The sequence below is a fragment of the Neophocaena asiaeorientalis genome, unplaced genomic scaffold, assembly GCF_003031525.2.
Source record: "Neophocaena asiaeorientalis asiaeorientalis breed wild unplaced genomic scaffold, Neophocaena_asiaeorientalis_V1.1 scaffold240, whole genome shotgun sequence".
NCBI lineage: Eukaryota > Metazoa > Chordata > Mammalia > Artiodactyla > Phocoenidae > Neophocaena > Neophocaena asiaeorientalis.
In genome coordinates, this window is record NW_020185331.1 from 5,836,937 (window position 1) to 5,856,529 (window position 19,593).

At 36.2% G+C, this 19,593-nt stretch overlaps 1 protein-coding gene across 7 annotated transcripts in view; it reads right to left on the reverse strand.

Moving 5' to 3' along the window:
- The window catches only part of NT5C2 (5'-nucleotidase, cytosolic II), a 98,658-nt gene that overhangs the window by 65,128 nt on the left and 13,937 nt on the right, over positions 1-19,593 (reverse strand). For 5 of the 7 annotated variants that reach the window (XM_024734915.1, XM_024734914.1, XM_024734908.1 and 2 more), the window contains exon 2: positions 9,584-9,710. In XM_024734915.1, coding sequence (XP_024590683.1) covers positions 9,584-9,684 — 101 coding nt within the window. In that variant the 5' untranslated portion in view covers positions 9,685-9,710. Of the gene's footprint in view, positions 1-9,583; positions 9,712-19,593 lie in introns of those variants that run through there. The other 2 variants (XM_024734912.1, XM_024734913.1) reach the window with 2 other exon arrangements.

The following is a 19,593-nucleotide window of genomic DNA, read 5'->3' on the forward strand; positions in this document are numbered from 1 at the left end:
AGAAAATGTTCTGGAATTAGATAGTGGTGATGGTTACATAACTCTCGATATACTAAACCCCACTGAATTGCATATTCAATAGTGTTCCTTTTTCCAAGTTATATTTCATTGTGTGGATGTACTGCATTTTATTTATGCATTCATCCACTAAAGGATATTTGGGTTGTCCCTTGTTTGAGGCAATTATAGACTGATATACTATAAACATTATTCATGTACAGTTTTTTGTGTGAGCATATAAGTTTTCCTTTACCTAGGGCAAGTATCTAGGAGTAAGATCTCTGGGTCATTGGCTAAGGGTCTCTAACTTTACAAGAAATTACCAAACTGTTTGGCAGAGTAGCTGCAGCAATGTATCAGAGCTCCAATTGCTCCACATCCTTGACAGCACTTGCTATCTCCAGTATTTTTTATTTCAGCCACTGTAATAGGCATATATAATGTGGTTTTAATTTGTATTCCCTAATGGCTAGTGATGTTACAAATATGCGTGTATGCCATCCATATATCCTCTGTAAGTGACATGTCAGTCTTTTGCCCATTTCTTCATTGGGTTGTTTTCATATTATTGAATTTTAAAAGTTCTTCATTTATTCTGAATACAAGTTCTTTATCAGATATGTGATTTACAAATATTTTCTCAGTCCGTAGCTAAAAACTGAAAAAAGCCCAAAGGTCCATTAACAGAAAATGAATAAACAAACTGTGGTATAATGATACAATGGAATGCCAGATAGTAATAAAAAGAACAAATTACTGATATACACAAAAACATGGATGAATCTCTCAGACATTACACTGAATAAAAGAAGCCATATCCAAAAGAATCCTTGAGGGAGTTCCCTGGTGGCCGAGTGGTTAGGATTAGGGGCTGTCACTGCCATGGCCCAGGTTCAATCCCTGGTCACGGAACTGAGATCCCTCAGGCTGCGTGGTGCAGCAAAGCAAAGCAAAGCAAAGCAACACACACACACACACACACACACACACACACACAAAGAATCCTTGAAGGTGAAATACACTATCTAAATATGATTAACATTTCTCAGCCTGAGTTTCTTACTGCAGGATTTCATTAAATCAAAGATCTGCTATCATTTATTCTTTCTCTTCCTTGATGCCACCACCACCGCTACTTCCTGTTTTATTTTACTCTTAGGTATACTGCTTTGGGAAGAAGCATAGAGGGAACGGTGGCAGAGAAACAAATTGAGCATGTTTTAGGATCCAGCATCTTCTTCTGAACAATAAAGTTTAGAGAATTTGTATTCTATAAAGTAGTATCACTGATCATTATAAAGCATACTTGTATCTAGAACAGACAATACCTATGATGTAAGAAAAGGTATGTCACTGAGAGAATTTTTTAAATTCAACTTTTTATGTTGAGATAATTGTAGATTCACATGCAGTAGTAAGAAATAATACAGAGAGATTCCCTACACTCTTCACCCAGTTTCCCCCCAGCGGGAACATCTTGCATAAACATAGTACAATATCACAATATCACAACCAGGAAACTGACCTTGACACAATCCACCAACCAGATTTCACCAGTTTTACATGCACTCATTTGTGTGTGTGTAGACTCCTGTAATCACCACTCGAGTCAAGATACAAAACAGTTCCATCACAAGGATTCCTTGTACAACTTTTTATAGCTACACCCACCTCCCACCACCCAAGCCAATCCCTAACCCCTGGCAACCACTACTCTTTTCCCAATCTCCATAATTTTGTCATTTCAGGAATGTTATAGACATGGAATCATACAGTAAGTAACCTTTTGAGATTTGCCTTATTAACTCAGCATAGTTTACTTGACCTGTATTAAAGTTGTGTGTATCAATAGTTAATTCATTTTTATTGCTGAAGAGTATTCCATCGATCAAATGTTTTGGGTCAAAATAAATAAAAATTTAAAATCTTACCAATTCCTGCATCCCCATTTGTCATTCCTTAGGAATATGAAACTCTAACCAAAGCATTAGAATGATACACTAACAAAAAATTGAGTACAGTTCTCATACTCTAGCTCACTTTTTTTAAAAAACATTCTTTTTTTAAAAAATTTATTTATTTTATTTATTTATTTTTGGCTGCGTTTGGTCTTCATTGCTGTGCATGGGCTTTCTCTAGTTGTGGCGAGTGGGGGCTACTCTTCGCTGCGGTGTGTGGGCTTCTCATTACCGTGGCTTCTCTTGTTGCAGAGCACGTGCTCTCGGCACGTGGGCTTCAGTAGTCGTGGCACGCAGACTCTAGAGCCCAGGCTCAGCAGCTGTGGCACATGGGCTTAGCTGCTCCGCAGCCTGTGGGATCTTCCCGGACCAAGGCTTGAACCCGTGTCCTCTGCATTGGCAGGCGGATTCTCAACCACTGCACCACCAGGGAAACCCCTCACTTTTCTTATTCTGACAAGATGTATGTACATTATTTAAGGATGGCTCCTTGGCATTCCTGAGGACCTGTATTTCCATGTGATTTTCAATTTATAATATGGCTACTGAAATGTTAACAATTTATCCATTTGAATATTTGAAACCATACTGAAATGGCAGGTTAATTCGGCTTGATTGATGACACAACTAAAAAGCTGAATGACATTCATGTGATATCCATAAGTGGTTGACAAAAAAATTAAAATTTATCAACCTGTAATCTTTGCATAAAACCTGATGCCTACTTTTAATTTGAAGTTAAAAAAACAAAATTTCTACTTCTACTAATGTGCCAAGCTATAGGTACTAAAAAATAATTTTATATAGGCATGCAAATTCCTTTTTATTACTTAAACATATATAATAAACTTATTTTGATTGGAGAATTATTATTCAACAGATTTAAATAAATACTGATATGAAGGCCAAAATTTCAATTAAAAAAATAATTTCAGATAAATATATAAAGAACTTTAAAGACAAAGTAACTGCAGTGTCTTTCAAAATAAGGCAAGGGAGGGTGGGATGAATTGGGAGATTGGGATTGACATATATACACTACTATGTATAAAATAGATAACTAATGAGAACCTACTGTATAGCACAGGGAACTCTGTGGTGACCTAAATGGGAAGGAAATCCGAAAAAGAGGCGATATACGTATACATATAGCTGATTCACTTTGTTGCTGTACAGTAGAAACTAACACAACATTGTAAAGCAACTATACTCCAATAAAAATTAATTTAAAACAATTTAAAAAAAAATAAGGCAAAAGACTGGATAACCAAAAATTCACAAGCCCAATTACTTACCAAATTTCAGTTCAACATGATAAAAACCACTGATAAATTCATAAGCTGTATTCATAAAGAAAGAGCAAATTCACTTACAAAAATTCTTTCGTACTGTAATCATCAAAACTTTAAAAGGATAAAACCAAATACCTGACTTCAGCATCCAGGACACTGTCAACAGGGAGAGCAAACGAAAATTCTAATTGTTCCATTCCTGGATATGGTAGATACAAACTGTGATCTGTACTCATCACTATCAGATTTTAAACAGGATACTATTCAAGAGGTAAATGTCTAACCTGCCTCCTTCAAGTGACGGTAACATATGAGCAGCTCAGCCTGTCTCTGACCATACACCAAAATATATTCCAAAGAAGGGTTTGGCCTGATGATTAGCTCCAGCCTAGAAGACTCAACAACCATAATAAGGAAATGGAAGAAGAACAAGTCATACATTCTGAAGGCCAGTTTCTTAATAATGACACATGACCATTATTTCCATATTGAAACTTGGAAGACCAATATTAAACAAGAAAAAAAGCTAGAAGTTAGATATTTATTTACTTAATTTAAAATATTTAGCTTCTTCTAAAAGGGAATTCTAAAGCATCACATACAATGTACAGTTATGATAAATGATCATCACAGCCTGCCTAATTTAACCAATGATAAATTACCAACCCCAATAAATGTCTTTAATAAAAAACCCTGAAATAGAACATTCTACAAATTGACTTAACTAGAAAACTAAAACAAATTTCTTTTAAAAGCTTTCTATTTAAAAATTTTAATTAACAAAAGCAAACACTTGCAAGAGTTCAAGAACCTAATTTTTTATACTAAAAGGAAATTCTGCAATATGCTACAGCATGGATGAACCTTGAAGACATCATGCTAAGTGAAACAAGCCAGTCACAAGAAGACCAATACTGTATGATTCCATTTATATGAGGTACTTAGGGTGGCCAAAATCATCAAGACAGAAAGATAATGGTGATTAGTTGCCAGGGACTGGGGTGAGAGGAGAATGGAAAGTTATTGCTCAGTAGGTGTAAGGTTTCAATTTTACAAAATGAAAAGAGTTGTGGGGATGGACAGTGGTGATAACTACATAACAATGTGAATGTATTTAATACCACTGAACTGTATACTTAAAAACAGTTAAGATGGCAAATTTTATGGTATGTGTACTTTATTAAAATTCTATTTTAGTAAAAAAAAAGGGGGAAAATAGGGGAAAAAATAGAAAAAAAGGGGGGGGGAGTTTTAAATGACTTAAGAATTCAAACCCTTCAAGATGCTTTTTCTATTCTTTCTATTGTTTCAGATTCCACTCTACTATATGAAGAATGTAGGGTACAGAGCCTGTCCAGAATCTTCCAGGAAGTATCATTCTAAATGAGTCAGAAGTGCTCTCAGGCTGTGAAATATTAAATACAATTAGGACACTTGATGTTTCCTAGATGATCTCTCTTCATTGCATAATTCTAGCCCTTGTTTCCACTGATAAATACATTACATCAAAACCAAATGTATACTTCATGAATATACAGACTGAGCAAATAATTGAACAAAAAGTATAAAACACCTCTATATTTTATCTCTTCCAAATGCATGTGTTATGTGTTTTATTTATACATACACACATAAACACTCTGTTTTATATTTTAATTCCCATGCACATCTAGCAACACGGCTCACACACTGCAGGGGATCATTGGTACCCACTGATTGATTCTGAGTCTTCATATCTTAATGGGAACCTGAAATGTTTTTACTCTTTCAGGGTTTAAGAAAAAACAGCAGCCTAACATCTAGAAATGCTACATAGCCAGCAGATGTTTCTGCTTAATAGGGTTAAATCAATTTGTTATGGAATACTTTGTTTCCTTCATATAAACACATTCACCAGAGAACTGCCAAGAAGGTGAAATCACAACCTGCTGGGCCAGTGACTGGGAGTTTATTCAGTAAATGCTCAGCTTGTTTTCACTTGTGGATCAGTTGATTAAAGACTTATATGCAGTGTGTAACATAAACTCCCAAGTAAGCAATTATTAATTAGCAATTATTAAGTTCAAAGCAACAAACATTTATTGAGCATAGAATTTTTAAAGCTAGAAGAAGCCTTAAAGATCTTCCTCTTTAATCTCATCATCTTATAGCTAAAGAAACCACCACCCAGGGAGGCTAACTGGTCTCCCCAGGATCACAACAAAACCTGAATCCAGCTCTTCCAACTCTGACTCCAACTGTTTACTTCTTTTCCATTGCTTAGAACAAATTTCAGAGACAGCATTATAAGCTTATATTTTGTCATCCTCACTATGTTCCTAGGTCCAATGTATCATAAATATACAATGTATCTGATTCCTAGACATTTACATTTTTAAAGTAGATCACTTGTGTACATTTCTTTTTGATCTTGATTATTAAAATTATGTACAAATATTCAATATAAATGTTTTGGTTCCTTGAAGTATGCTACTAATATAAATATGGCTTATTTTTCTTTCTGGTAGATTTGTACCACTAAGTGATCAAAATAGAAAACTTATGGGGGCCTAAAACAAGGTAAATGGGTACTGCCTACAGTGGGATGGACTGGAGATTCCACCTTGCCAAGACAGAGATTTCCTGTCAGCTCCTGTGCTTAATTTAGGTCATACTGAGCTAAGGACTATGTAAAATATAAATATGCATTAAATGAAACTGACAAGAAAGGACAGTTTATATTGCATGAAGCTGTTGTTAAACAAATACTGGATGGTAAGAGAACATAAAACCCTTTGACCAAACCGAACCAAGAATGTAGAAGAAATGGGTGTTCCCAATGAACATAACAAGCAAACAGAAAAAGCAGAATACAAGACTTGGAATTTTGAAAAGGCAGTACCCATGTTTTAAACTCAGAGTACAAAAATCAGCACATTTTGTGAGATTCAGGATTCATCCTTTGCATCCTTCTAAGAATGTTACACCAGCTGGCAGGCAGGTGTGTTTTTCACCTAAAAGTGACAAAAGTTTGTGTGTATCATAAATTAAATGATTTGAATACAAACCTTTTTGCTTTTGGAAGTCAGTTTTTAATTTTTCATCTTGAACTTTCTCTTGATATGTTTCCAAAATTTTATTCTTTAGTACAAGTAGTATTTACAACGTTTGTTTTTATATTAACTTTTTTCTTAATGTAAACATTAATGAATTGGAAAAAATGCTACCTAGTGACCTACCATCAGGGAAATATCACCAACCTACTTTAAAAACCAACTATTGATGTAATAATTAACTTTCAAAATATTCAATATCAAGTAACTATTTTCTTCAAAATATTAATGCTTACTGAAGCACTAATATGTTACCTAATTCTGACCTAGCTTTCCTACACAGAGAAGAATGGAATCGGAATTATTTTTTTGTCTGCGTACAAGAACTTATCTGTATAAACTAGTTTAACCATCCCAAAACAGATGAGTAATGATGAGTTGTTGTAGACTTCCTGGAGTTCCTATGCAACGTTTTTGCACTACCAGTACACCAGCATTTCCACTTTTCCTGGCTTTCCCAGGACAGAGGCAGAGACAGTTCTACTAGGGCCCAGATCTTTCTATCCTACAGGTATAAACTTCTGATTTCTGTCTGAAACCAAATGATTCCTAACTGCACTATCTACTTCCAAGTATCTCAGCCACTTTAGATTCAGGTAGCCATTAAGATTTAGAAGCAGCCATTTAATTGAATCTATTAAAACTGGCAAATGAATTGAAAATACTTACTTTTTAAACTTTTAAAGGAAAAATGATTTAGAGAAAATATTAAAGCCTTAAATCAATATAAGAAAACACTGCTAAGACCCAGAATTATCCACATTCAATCTAATACAGTAATCAGCAGGCACAATTCTAAAACTATTTAAAAACTATAATCAGTTCGTGGCAAATGGAAATTAAAAACTGCATTATTCAGAGGACAGACAGCAGAAGCAAGAAGAACTACGATCTTTCAGCCTGTGGAACAAACACCACGTTCACAGAAAGACAGACAAGATGAAAAGGCAGAGGGCTATGTACCAGATGAAGGAACAAGATAAAACCCCAGAAATACAACTAAATGGAGATAGGCAACTTTCCAGAAAAAGAATTCAGAATAATGATAGTGAAGATGATCCAGGACCTCGGAAAAAGAATGGAAGCAAAGATGGAGAAGATGCAAGAAATTTTTAACAAAGACCTAGAAGAATTAAAGAACAAACAGAAATGAAAAATACAATAACTGAAATGAAAAATACACTAGAGGGAATCAATAGCAGAATAACTGAGGCAGAAGAATGGATAAGTGACCTACAAGACAGAATGGTGGAATTCACTGCTGCGGAACAGACTAAAGAAAAAAGAATGAAAAAAAATGAAGACAGCCTAAGAGACCCCAGGACAACATTAAATGCAACAACATTTGCATTATAGGGGTCCCAGAAGGAGAAGAGAGAGAGAAAGGACCGGAGAAGATATTTGAAGAGATTATAGTTGAAAACTTCCCTAACATGAAAAAAGGAAATAGCCACCCAAGTCCAGGAAGTGCAGAGAGTCCCATACAGGATAAACCCAAGACGAAACATGCCGAGACACAGAGTAAGCAAACTGGAAAAAATTAAAGACAAAGAAAAATTATTGAAAGCACAAAGGGAAAACCACAAATAACATACAAGGGAACTCCCATAAGGCTAACAGCTGATTTCTCAGCAGAAACTCTACAAGCCAGAAGAGAGTGTCATGACATATTTAAAGTCATGAAATGGATTAGAGACCTAAATATAAGACCGGACACTATAAAACTCTTAGAGGAAAACAAAGGAAGAACACCCTTTGACATAAATCACAATAAGATCTTTTATGATCCACCTCTTAGAGTAAAGAAAATAAAAACAAAAATAAACAAATGGCATCTAATGAAACGTAAAAGCTTTTGCACAACAAAAGAAACTACAAACAAGACGAAAAGACAACCCTCAGAATGGGAGAAAATATTTGCAAATGAATCAATGGACAAAAGATTAATCTCTAAAATATATAAACAGCTCATGCAGCTCAATATTAAAAAAACAAACAACCCAATCCAAAAATGGGCAGAAGACCTAAACATTTTCCAAAGAAGACATACAGATGGTCAAGAAGCACATGAAAAGCTACTCAACATCACTAATTATTAGAGAAATGCAAATCAAAACTACAATGAGGTATCACCTCACACCAGTTAGAATAAGCACTATCAGAAAATCTACAAACAACAAATGCTGGAGAGGGTGTGGAGAAAAGGGAACCCTCTTGCACTGTTGGTAGGAATGTAAATTGATACAGCCACTATGGAGAACAGTATGGAGGTTCCTTAGAAAACTAAAAATAGAATTACCATAGACCCAGCAATCCCACTACTGGGCATATACCATGAGAAAACCATAATCCAAAAAGACACATGTACCCCAATGTTCACTGCAGCACTATTTACAATAGCCAGGACATGGAAGCAACCTAAATGCCCATCGAAAGATGAATGGATAAAGAAGATGTGGTACATATATACAATGGAACATTACTCAGCCATAAAAAGGAACAAAACCATGTCATTTGTAGAGACGTGGATGGATCTAGAGTCTGTCATACAGAGTGAATTAAGTCAGAAAGAGAAAAACAAATATCGTATATTAACGCATATATGTGGAACCTAGAAAAATGGTACAGATGAACCGGTTTGCAGGGCAGAAACTGAGACACAGATGTAGAGAACAAATGTATGGACACCAAGGGGGGAAAGTGGAGGGGGGGTGTGATGAATTGGGAGATTGGGATTGACATATACACACTAATATGTATAAAATGGATAACTCATAAGAACCTGCTGTATAAAAAAATAAAATGAAATTCAAAAATTAAAAAAAAAGATAGTGCCTGTTTCCCCGTATCTATACTAATACCTAACCTTTTGAATCTTTGATATTGTGATAAATTAAAAATATATCTCATTTTAAAACAAAAAAAACAGAAAAAACCAAACTGCATTATTAATAACTATGGCACAATTTTCTAGCAGCTGAAGACTTTCTGCTCTTAAGGACTTGTTTTAGTAGATATAAGAAGCAGTAAGAATTTTTTTTAAAAAGCACCAACAGTGTGGTTGTAAAATTCTGGCAATAAAATTCTGGACTTTGGACTGGGTTTGAACCATGAACCAGCTATGTGATCTAGGGTAAATTGCCTAACCACTCTGCACGTTAATTTCATCATCTGTAAAATGAGGATATTATACGCCCACTTTATAGAGCTGTTTTGAGGATTAAATAGACAAAATACTTACCGATGATAAGCTTCTCGTCGATACTTTTTCAGGAAATGTTTATCCATGTTAGCAGGCATATCTGCTGCATTTTGTAACCGATCACTCCAGGAAGTTGTCATTTTATTTTATTTGTATGCTCTCAATTCTAGAAAAGAAAATCAGTAATTTAGTAGATTAACACCTGTATATTGAAATCAGATTTTTTTTTTAAATTAGTAAAACTCTATCTTGCAAATTGTCTGATATAACTATTTAAATATATTGAATATGGAAATATACTGAAAAATTAAACTAACACTTCTAAACTATGTAAATTTAGGAAAATAATTTCATATGGTAATTTCTATCCAGAAAGATCATATATAACACTTTCAAATAATTAAGCATGATTGCCAGTAATAATTTACTTTAATCCTAGATTCTAGAAAAGGGGCTGAGACCACAGACACGTGAAAATATATAATTTTCAGTTAATGTATGTTCAAATTATGTAAAGTAAGCAACTTTTTAATTCTGATAAACATACTAAACTCAATCAATGGTAGTACAAATATGTATGAGTATTTGACTTCTAATTATATTATGCTTTTATATTTTTCAATGATAAATTATCTTGCAGCTAGTATTACAGACTGAACTAGAAGAAGAAATAAACTAAAACATTTCATCTCAGAATAAACATCTAAAACGAGGTGAGCAGGTGTCTTTACTGTATTTTTACTATAGGCACTGTTACAGGTTTCACTTCTATTTTTGCAGTTTTCATCTGCAGCTTTAAATAAGGATGAAAAATAACCTTTTAGAGTTAAGAAGTTTATTCACATTTTATTAAAATACCAATGTTTGTAAAAACATCTGCATTCTAACTTATTTCCAATTTTGAAAATGCTAACATTGTTTATCACATTATGGCAATTTTAAAGTAAGCTATCTTTGTAGCTTTTTAAAATAATAATTTACTGAGGTGAAATTCACATAAGAAAACAAACCATTTTAAAGTAAGTCAATGGCATTTAGTATGTTCATAATATAGTGCAACCACCACCTCTATCTAGTTCCAAAATACTTCTGTCACTCCAAAGTAAAACCCTTTACCCATTAAGCAGCTTCTCCCCATTCTCCCCACCCCATGGCCACCCCAATCCCACTTCTGCCTCTTTGGGTTTATCTATTCTGGATATTTCATATAAATAGAATCATATAGAATGTGAGTTTTTGTATCTGGCTTCTTTCATTTAGCATGTTTTCTAGTTTCACCCATGTTCTACCATGTTTCAGATACTTCCTTCCTTTCTATGGCTGAATAATAAATATTCCACTGTGTGCATGTACCACAATTTGTTTATCTCTTCATCCACTGACAGACCTTTGGACTATTTCCACCTTTTGGCTACTGTGAATAGTACTGCTATAAACATGTATGAACAATGTATTTACTTGAGTACCAATTTTCAATTCTTTTGGATATATATTTAGGTCTGTAATGTTTCTGAAATAATCAAGATTTCCAAACACTGTTTAGATAACAAAAGTACTGGTACTTGCAAAAGACTCTAGTTAAGGGACTTCCCTGGCAGTCCAATGGTTAAGACTCCGTGCTTCCACTGCAGGGGGCACAGATGCAATCCCTGGTAGCGGAACTAGGACCCCACATAACTTAACAGAAGTTATTTGCTAGGCTACTATAACTGAATCTAGATACACTATGGGGTTTTTTTTATTTTAAAAAATTAATGTGGCAAATCCAGACTACTTTGTGGACCAAAAAAGGGTGAAATTTTGAAAAGTAAAGAATTACAATGGAACTTCAATGGTTTTCGGTGGGGGGAGGAGTGGAGGTTGAGGGAAGAACCAGGACTATATCTTACATAAGTTTAAATAAGACTCAGAAATGAAATTTGTACTCTATGACGAATTAAGAGAAATCAGAATAGTCATGCCATTGAAGAAAAACGTTAACTTGAGCTCTACTGCAATTATAGTCCATATAGTAAAGTGCAAGAAATAAATTTTGTTTATTTACTGTTAAGGCCTTCAGTGAACTCCAACTTTTAAAAAACCTCTAATAGTATTCACAAAAGTTTACCTCTTTTTATTTTTAAAAAGTTAAGGAGGGATTCCCTGGTGGCACAGTGGTTAAGAATCGGCCCGCCAATACAGGGGAAGCGGGTTCGATCCCTGGTCTGGGAAGATCCCACATGCTGTGGACCAACTAAGCTCGTGTGTCACAACTACTGAGCCTGCACTCTAGAGCCCGAAAGCCACAACTACTGAGCCAGTGTGTCACGACTACTGAAGCCCACACGCCTGGAGCCCGTGCTCCACGAGAAGAGAAGCCACCACAATGAGAAGCCCACACACCGCAACGAAGAGTAGCCCTCACTTGACGCAACTAGAGAAAGCCCATGCACAGCAACGAAGACCCAACACGGCCATAAATTAAAAAAATTTTTTAAAAAAGGGACTTCCCTGGTGGCGCAGTGGTTAAGAATCTGCCTGCCACTACAGGGGACACGGGTTTGAGCCCTGGTCTGGTAAGATCCCACATACCACAAAGCAACTAAGCCCATGTGCCACAACTATTGAGCCTGCGCTCTAGAGCCTGTGAGCCACAACTACTGAGCTCACGTGCCACAGCTAGTGAAGCCCGCACGCCTGGAGCCCAAATTGGAAAAAATTAAAGACAAGAAAAAGTATTGAAAGCAGCAAGGGAAAAACCACAAATAACATACAAGGGAACTCCCATAAGGTTAACAGCTGAATTTAAAAATTAGCAGCATTCAAAGGAAAAGGAAACTATGATACATAACGAGGAGAAAAATCAACTGAAGCAGGAACTTACCTGGTGCTCCAGTGGTAAAGAATACACCTTACAATGCAGGGGACACGGTTTTGATCCCTGGTCAGGGAATTACAATCCCACATGTCATGGGGCAACTAAGCCCACCTGCCACAGCTACTTAGCTGGCACGCCTCAACTACAGCCCACGTGCCACAAACTACAGAGCCCACGCGCCCTGGAGACTGCGTGCCAGAACTAGAGAAGCCTGTGCACCACAACGAAGAGCCCGCACACCTCAATGAAAGATCCCGCATGTCTGAATGAAGATCCCTGGTACCTCAACTAAGACCTGATGCAGCCAAAAATAAATGAAATAAATAATGAATAAATCTTTTTTAAAAAATCAACTGAAGCAAACCCACAAATGACACAGATGATAGAATACTCAAAGACACTAAGTTATTATAACTGGACAAAATTCAATATATAATATGCAATTCAAATAATATATCATTCAATATATAATTGATAATTGAATGTATTTCATATGTTCAGAAAACTAGAAGACTGAGAATGTTAAGTACAGGCATGAAAAATCTTTTTAAAAGACCCAACTCAAACATCTAGAAGTGACAACTACAATCTGAGATGAGAAATAACACTGAATAGATTAATGACAGATTAGACTTTAAAGAAAACATTAGTAACTTGAAGACATAGCAATAGAAACTATCCAAATTAAAACAGATCAGTGACCTGTGCAACAGTTTCAAGTGTATTCTGATTTCTAATATATGCATAATTGGAGTCCACAAAAGAAAAGAGGAAGTGAGAAGACAGAAAAATTATTTAAAGAAATAGTGGGGGAAAATTTCCAAACTTAATGAAAATTATAAATCTACAGGTCCAAGAAAACTCAGTAAACCCCAAGCACACAAAACAAGAAAACTACACCAAGGCACATCAAAATCAAATTACTTAAAAGGAGTGATAAAGAGAAAATATGAAAGAAGCAGCTAAAGAAAGACGACATCATATAGAGAAGAAAAAAACAGATTCCTCATCTGAAGCAGTGAAGCCAGAGAAAAGTGGAGAAACACCTTTAAAGAACTGAAAGAAAATAAGTGTCAACCTAGAATTCTTTCCCTGACAAAAACATCTTTCAGAAATAAAGACTTCTTCAGATGTACAAAAGCTGAAAGAATTCATCACCAGCAGACTCTAAAAGAAATTTTAAACGAAGTCCTTCAGGTAAGAGGAAAACAATACCAGATGGAAATCAATCTACACAAAGGAATGGGTAACTATAAAAGATTTTTCCCTACTATTAAGTCTTTCTAAAAGATAACTGTTTGAAGCAAAAGTAACAGTAATATATTGTTAGGTTTATAACATATATAGAACTAAAATATGTGACAGTAATAACCCAAAGGTGTCTAAGAAGAGAACAGAAGTATACTACTTTAAGACTCCTATAGTACACATGAAGTAGTATACCACTTGAAAGCAGACTGTGATAAGGTAAAGATGCATACTATACACCTTAAAGCAATCACCACAGTAACAAAGTTATAGCTAATAAGGCAACAAAAGAGATAAAATGGAAACAAGAAATAATCAACCCAAAATATGAGGTAAAAAGAGAAAAGGGAAACAAAGCAAACAAAAAAATAGCAAGGTGGTAGAATTTTACTCAACCGTATTTTTAAAATTACATTAAGTTTAAATATCTACCCCAATCAAAAAAAAAAAAAAGCTGTAGGACCTAAATATAAGACATGACACCACAAAGCTCCCAGAAAAGAACATAGGCAAAACATTCTCTGACATAAATTGTACCATTGTTTTCTTAGATCAGTCTCGAAGGCAATAAAAATAAAAGCAAAAATAAACAAGTGGGACACAATCAAACTTAAAGTTTTTGAAAAGCAAAGGAAATCATAAAATGAAAAGACAACCTACAGACTGGGAGAAAATATGTGCAAATGATGCAACCAACAAGGCCTTAATTTCCAAAGAATATAAGCAGCTCATACAACTCAATAACAACAACAAAAATAACCCAATCAAAATATAGGTGGAAGACCTAAACAGACATTTCTTCAAAGAAAACATACAGATGGTCGACAGGCACGTGAAAAGATGCTCAACATCGCTAATTATTAGAAAAATGCAAATCAAAACTACAATGAGGTATCACCTCACACCGGTCAGAATGGCCATCATTTATAAGTCGACAAATAACAAATACTGGAGAGGGTGTGGAAAAAAGGGAACCCTCATACACTGTTGGTGGGAATGTAAACTGGTGCAACCAGTATGGAAAACAGTATGGAGGTTCCTTAGAAAAACTAAATCTAGGACTTCCCTGGTGGCACAGTGGTTAAGAATCCGCCTGCCAGTGCAGGGACATGGGTTCGAGCCCTAGTCTGGGAAGATCCCACATGCCACAGATCAACTGATCCCATGCGCCACAAGTACTGAGCCTGCGCTCTAGAGTCCGTGAGCCACACTACTGAGCCCACGTGCCACAACTACTAAAGCCCACGCACCTAGAGCCCGTGCTCTGCAACAAAAACAAGCCACCGCAGTGAGAAGCCCGCGCACTGCTACGAAGAGTAGCCCCCACTCGCTGCAACAACAGAAAGCCTGGGTGCAGCAACAAAGACCCAATGCAGCCAAAAATAAATAAATAAATTTATATTAAAAAAACCCAACAACACGAAAAATAGGGAATTCCCTGGTGGTCCAGTGGTTGGGACTCCACGCTTTCAATGACAAGGGCGCAGGTTCAATTCCTGGTCGGAGAGCTAGGATCATGCATGTCACACGGTGTGGCCAAAAAATAAATAAAATGGTTCACATAAGTTAATAAATAAATAAAGTCTGTCCTCCATCCTGAGGTTTAAAAAAAAAAAACAGAAAACTAAAAATAGAGTTGCCATATGATCCAGCAATCCCACTCCTGGGCATATATCCAGAGAAAACTGTAATTCAAAAGGATACATGCACCTCAATGTGCATAGCAGCACTATTTACAACAGCTAAGACAAGGAAGCAATGTAAATGTCCATTGACAGATGACTAGATAAAGAAAATGTTGCATATATATATACAATAGGATACTAGCCATAAAAAAATGGAATAATGCCATGTGCAGCAACATGGATGGACCTGGAGATTATCATACTAAATGAAGTAAGTCAGAAAGTAAGTCAGAAAGAGAAACACCATATGATATCACTAATATGTGGAATCTAAAATATGATACAAATATGATACAAACAGAAACAGACACACAGACATAGAAAACAAACTAGAGGTTACCGGAAAGCGGATGGGGGCAGAATAACTTAGAAGTTTGGGATTAGCAGATATAAACTACTATATATAAAATAGGTAAACAACAAGGTCCTACTGTATAGCACAGGGAACTATATTCAATATCCCATAATAAACCATAATGGAAAAGATGAAAAAGAAAAACAATATATATTTTTATATATATAAAACAATCACTTTGCTATACATCAGAAATCGACACAACACTATAAATTAACTATACTCTAATAAAAAAAATTTTTATTAAGTTGGCATGGTTACATTCACATTAGACAAAGTATACTTCAGATCAAAGAATATTACCAGGTTTAAGGAAGCCCATTTCTTAATGATAAACAGGTCAATTTATCAAGAAGACATAATAATCATAAATGCTTATGTACATCTAATAACAGAGCTTCAAAATACATGAAGCAAAAACTTGTAGAACTGCAAGGAGGAAGTGACAAAACCACAATTATAGCTGGAGATTTCAGTAATATTTCAATAACTGATAGAACAAGTGGACAGGATGTCTGTTAAGGATAGAAATGACTTGACCAACATTATCATCCAACTTGACCTAACTGACATTCATAAAACAGTCCACCCAACAACCACAGAATACACATTCTTTTCAAGTGCACATGGAACATTTACCAAAATAGATCATGTTCTGGGCCATAAAACAAGTCTCAATAAATTGAAATTGAAAAAGAATCAAGTCTTACAAAGTATGTTCACTGGCCACAATGAAATTAAATTAGCAATAAATACAGAAAGATACCTGGAAAATCCCCAAATATCTGCAAATAAATGAACACACTTCTATATAACCCAAGGGTCAAAGAAGAAATCAAAGGAGAAATTAGAAATTATTTGGAACTGACTCAAAATGAAAATACAACATTATTAAAATTTGTGAGGACTTTCCCTGGTGCACAGTGTTTAAGAATCCACCTGCCAATGGAGAGGACACGGGCTCGAACCCTGGTCCGGGAAGATCCCACATGCCGAGGAGCAACTAAGCCCGTGCACCACAACTACTGAGCCTGTGCTCTAGAACCCACGAGCCACAACTACTGAGCCCGCACACCAGAACTACTGAAGCCCATGCTCCTGGAGTCTGTTTTCCACAACAAGAGAAGCCACAGCAATGAGAAGCCTGTGCACCACAATGAAGAGTAGCCCCCTCTCGCCACAACTAGAGAAAGCCCCTGCACAGCAACGAAGACCCAACACAGCCAAAAAAAGATTTCTTTAATTACAAATAAAATTTGTGGGCTTCCCTGGTGGCGCAATGGTTGAGAGTCCACCTGCCAATGCAGGGAACGCGGGTTCGTGCCCCAGTCCGGGAAGATCCCACATGCCGCAGAGCGGCTAGGCCCGTGAGCCATGGCCGCTGAGCCTGTGCGTCCGGAGCCTGTGCTCCGCAACGGGAGAGGCCACAACAATGAGAGGCCCGCGTACCACCTCAGAAAAAAATTAAAATAAAATAAAATAAAATCTGTGAGAATGGAATCAAAACAGTTCACTAAAAACATCAACTAAACACAAAAGGCGGAAATAATGGAGGAAATGAGGAACAAAAAGGGTTTAAGTCATTCAGAAAACAAATAGCAAAATGGCAAAAATAAGTCCTTCCTCATTAGTAATTACTTTGAAGGCAAAGTGTCACAGAAAGGATTAAAAAGACATGATCCGGGACTTCCCTGGTGGTGCAGTGGTTGAGAATCTGCCTGCCAACGCAGGGGACGCGGGTTTGAGCCCTGGTCCAGGAAGATCCCACATGCCGCGGAGCAGCTGAGCCCGTGGGCCACAGCTACTGAGCCTGTGCTCTGGAGCCCACGATCCACAACTACTGAAGCCTGTGTGCCTGGAGCCTGTGCTCTGCACCAGGAGAGGCCACTGCAGTGAGAAGCCTGCACACAGCAACAAAGACCCAGCACAGCCCAAAATAATAAATAAATAATTTATTAAAACTAATATTGATAATGATATAGAGGTCTTGAACAAGTATAAACTAACTAAACCTAGGAGACACATATAGACCACTCCACCCAATAACAGAATACACATTCTTCTCAAGTGCACATGGAACATTACCCAGGATAGACCATACGTTCAACCATAAAATAAGTCTTAATAAATGTTTAGGGACTTCCCTGGTGGCACAGTGGTTAAGAATCCACCTGCCAATGCAGGGTACATGGGTTCGAGCCCTGGTCTGGGAAGATCCCACATGCTGTGGAGCAACTAAGCCCATGTGCCACAAGTACTGAGCCTGCACTCTAGAGCCCACAAGCCACAACTACTGAGCCCGCGTGCCACAACTACTGAAGCCTGCGCACCTAGAGCCCATGCTGCGCAACAAGAGAAGCCACCGTAATGAGAAGCCTGCGTGCTGCAACGAAGAGTAGCCCCTGCTCTCCGCAACTAGAGAAAGCCCACGCGCAGCAACAAAGACCCAATGCAACCAAAAATAAATAAATAAATAAAATAAATTTTTTAAAAATTGAAATCATACAAAGTATCTTCTTCTATCATAATGGAATAAAGCTAGAAGTCAATAAGATATGGAAAACTACAAAATTCACAAATATGTGGAAGTTAATCAACACACTCTTTAACAACCAACAGGGTCAAAGAAGAAATCACAAGGAAAACCAGAAAATAGTTAAGAGACAAAAGAAAACAAAAACACAAAACACCAAAAACTTATGAGATACAGGGAAGGCCATATGTACTCAGAGGAAAATTTACAGCTGTAAATGCCTTCATTAAAAAAGAAGAAACATCTCAAATCAATAACCTAACTTTATACCTGGAGGAACTAGAATGGCAAGAAAAAGATGAACAAACTAAGCCCAAGCCCAGCAGAAGGAAGGTATTAATAACAATTAGGGAAGAAATAAATAAAATAGAGAATAAATAAACACAGAATCAATGAAATCAAACGTTCATTCTTTGAAATGACCAACAAAATTGACAAACCTTAACTAGAATGACTAGGAAACTGAGATAAGATGCAAGTAACTAGAATCAGATGAAAGCAAGGAAATTATTACTGATCACATAGAAATAAAAATCAAATCCAACAATATTTTAAAAGAATAATACAACCAAGTGGAGTCAATCCCAGGAATGCAGAGATGATTTAACATGCTAAAATCAGTCAACGTATTAGCTGACTTAAAAAAATAAAAGGAACAAGAAAAACTGTATGATCATCTCAATAGATATAGAAAAAGTATAAGACAAAATTCGACATGCTTTCCTGATAAAAACTCTCAGCAAACTAGTTATAAAGGTAACTTCCTTAGTATGATAAAGTGCATCTACCAAGAACCTACAGGTAACATCATACTAAAAAGGTGAAAGACTGAATGTTTTCCCCCTAAAATCAGGAAAAAAGAGATGTACAGTCTCACCACTTCTACTCAAAATTGTACTGGAGGTTCTATCCTAGCCAGTACCATCAGGCACCTCTCAGCATATACAAAAATTAATTCAAAATGCACTGTAGGCCTAAATGTAAAATCTAAGACTATAAAACTTCTAGGAGAAAACATAAGAGAAAGTCTTTGTGAGCTTTGGGTTAGTCAAAATTTCCTAGTTCCAAAACCTAAAGCACAATGGATAAAAGAAAAAAGTTGATAAATTAGATTCTATCAAAATTTAAAACTTCTGCTCTTCAGAAGACACCAATAAGAGGAGGAAAAAACAAGTGACAACAGAAGAGACAAATTCTCAGCCTCATGGAGCCTACATCTTAGTGGAGGAGTAAGACAGTAACCAAACACACTGTGTCAGATAGTGATAAGTGGTATATGGTATAGGTAAAACAAATAAGGTGAAGAGATAAAGAATGACAATGATAATATTGTAGGAAAACCTTGGAAGGTATCTATAAGCAAACAATATT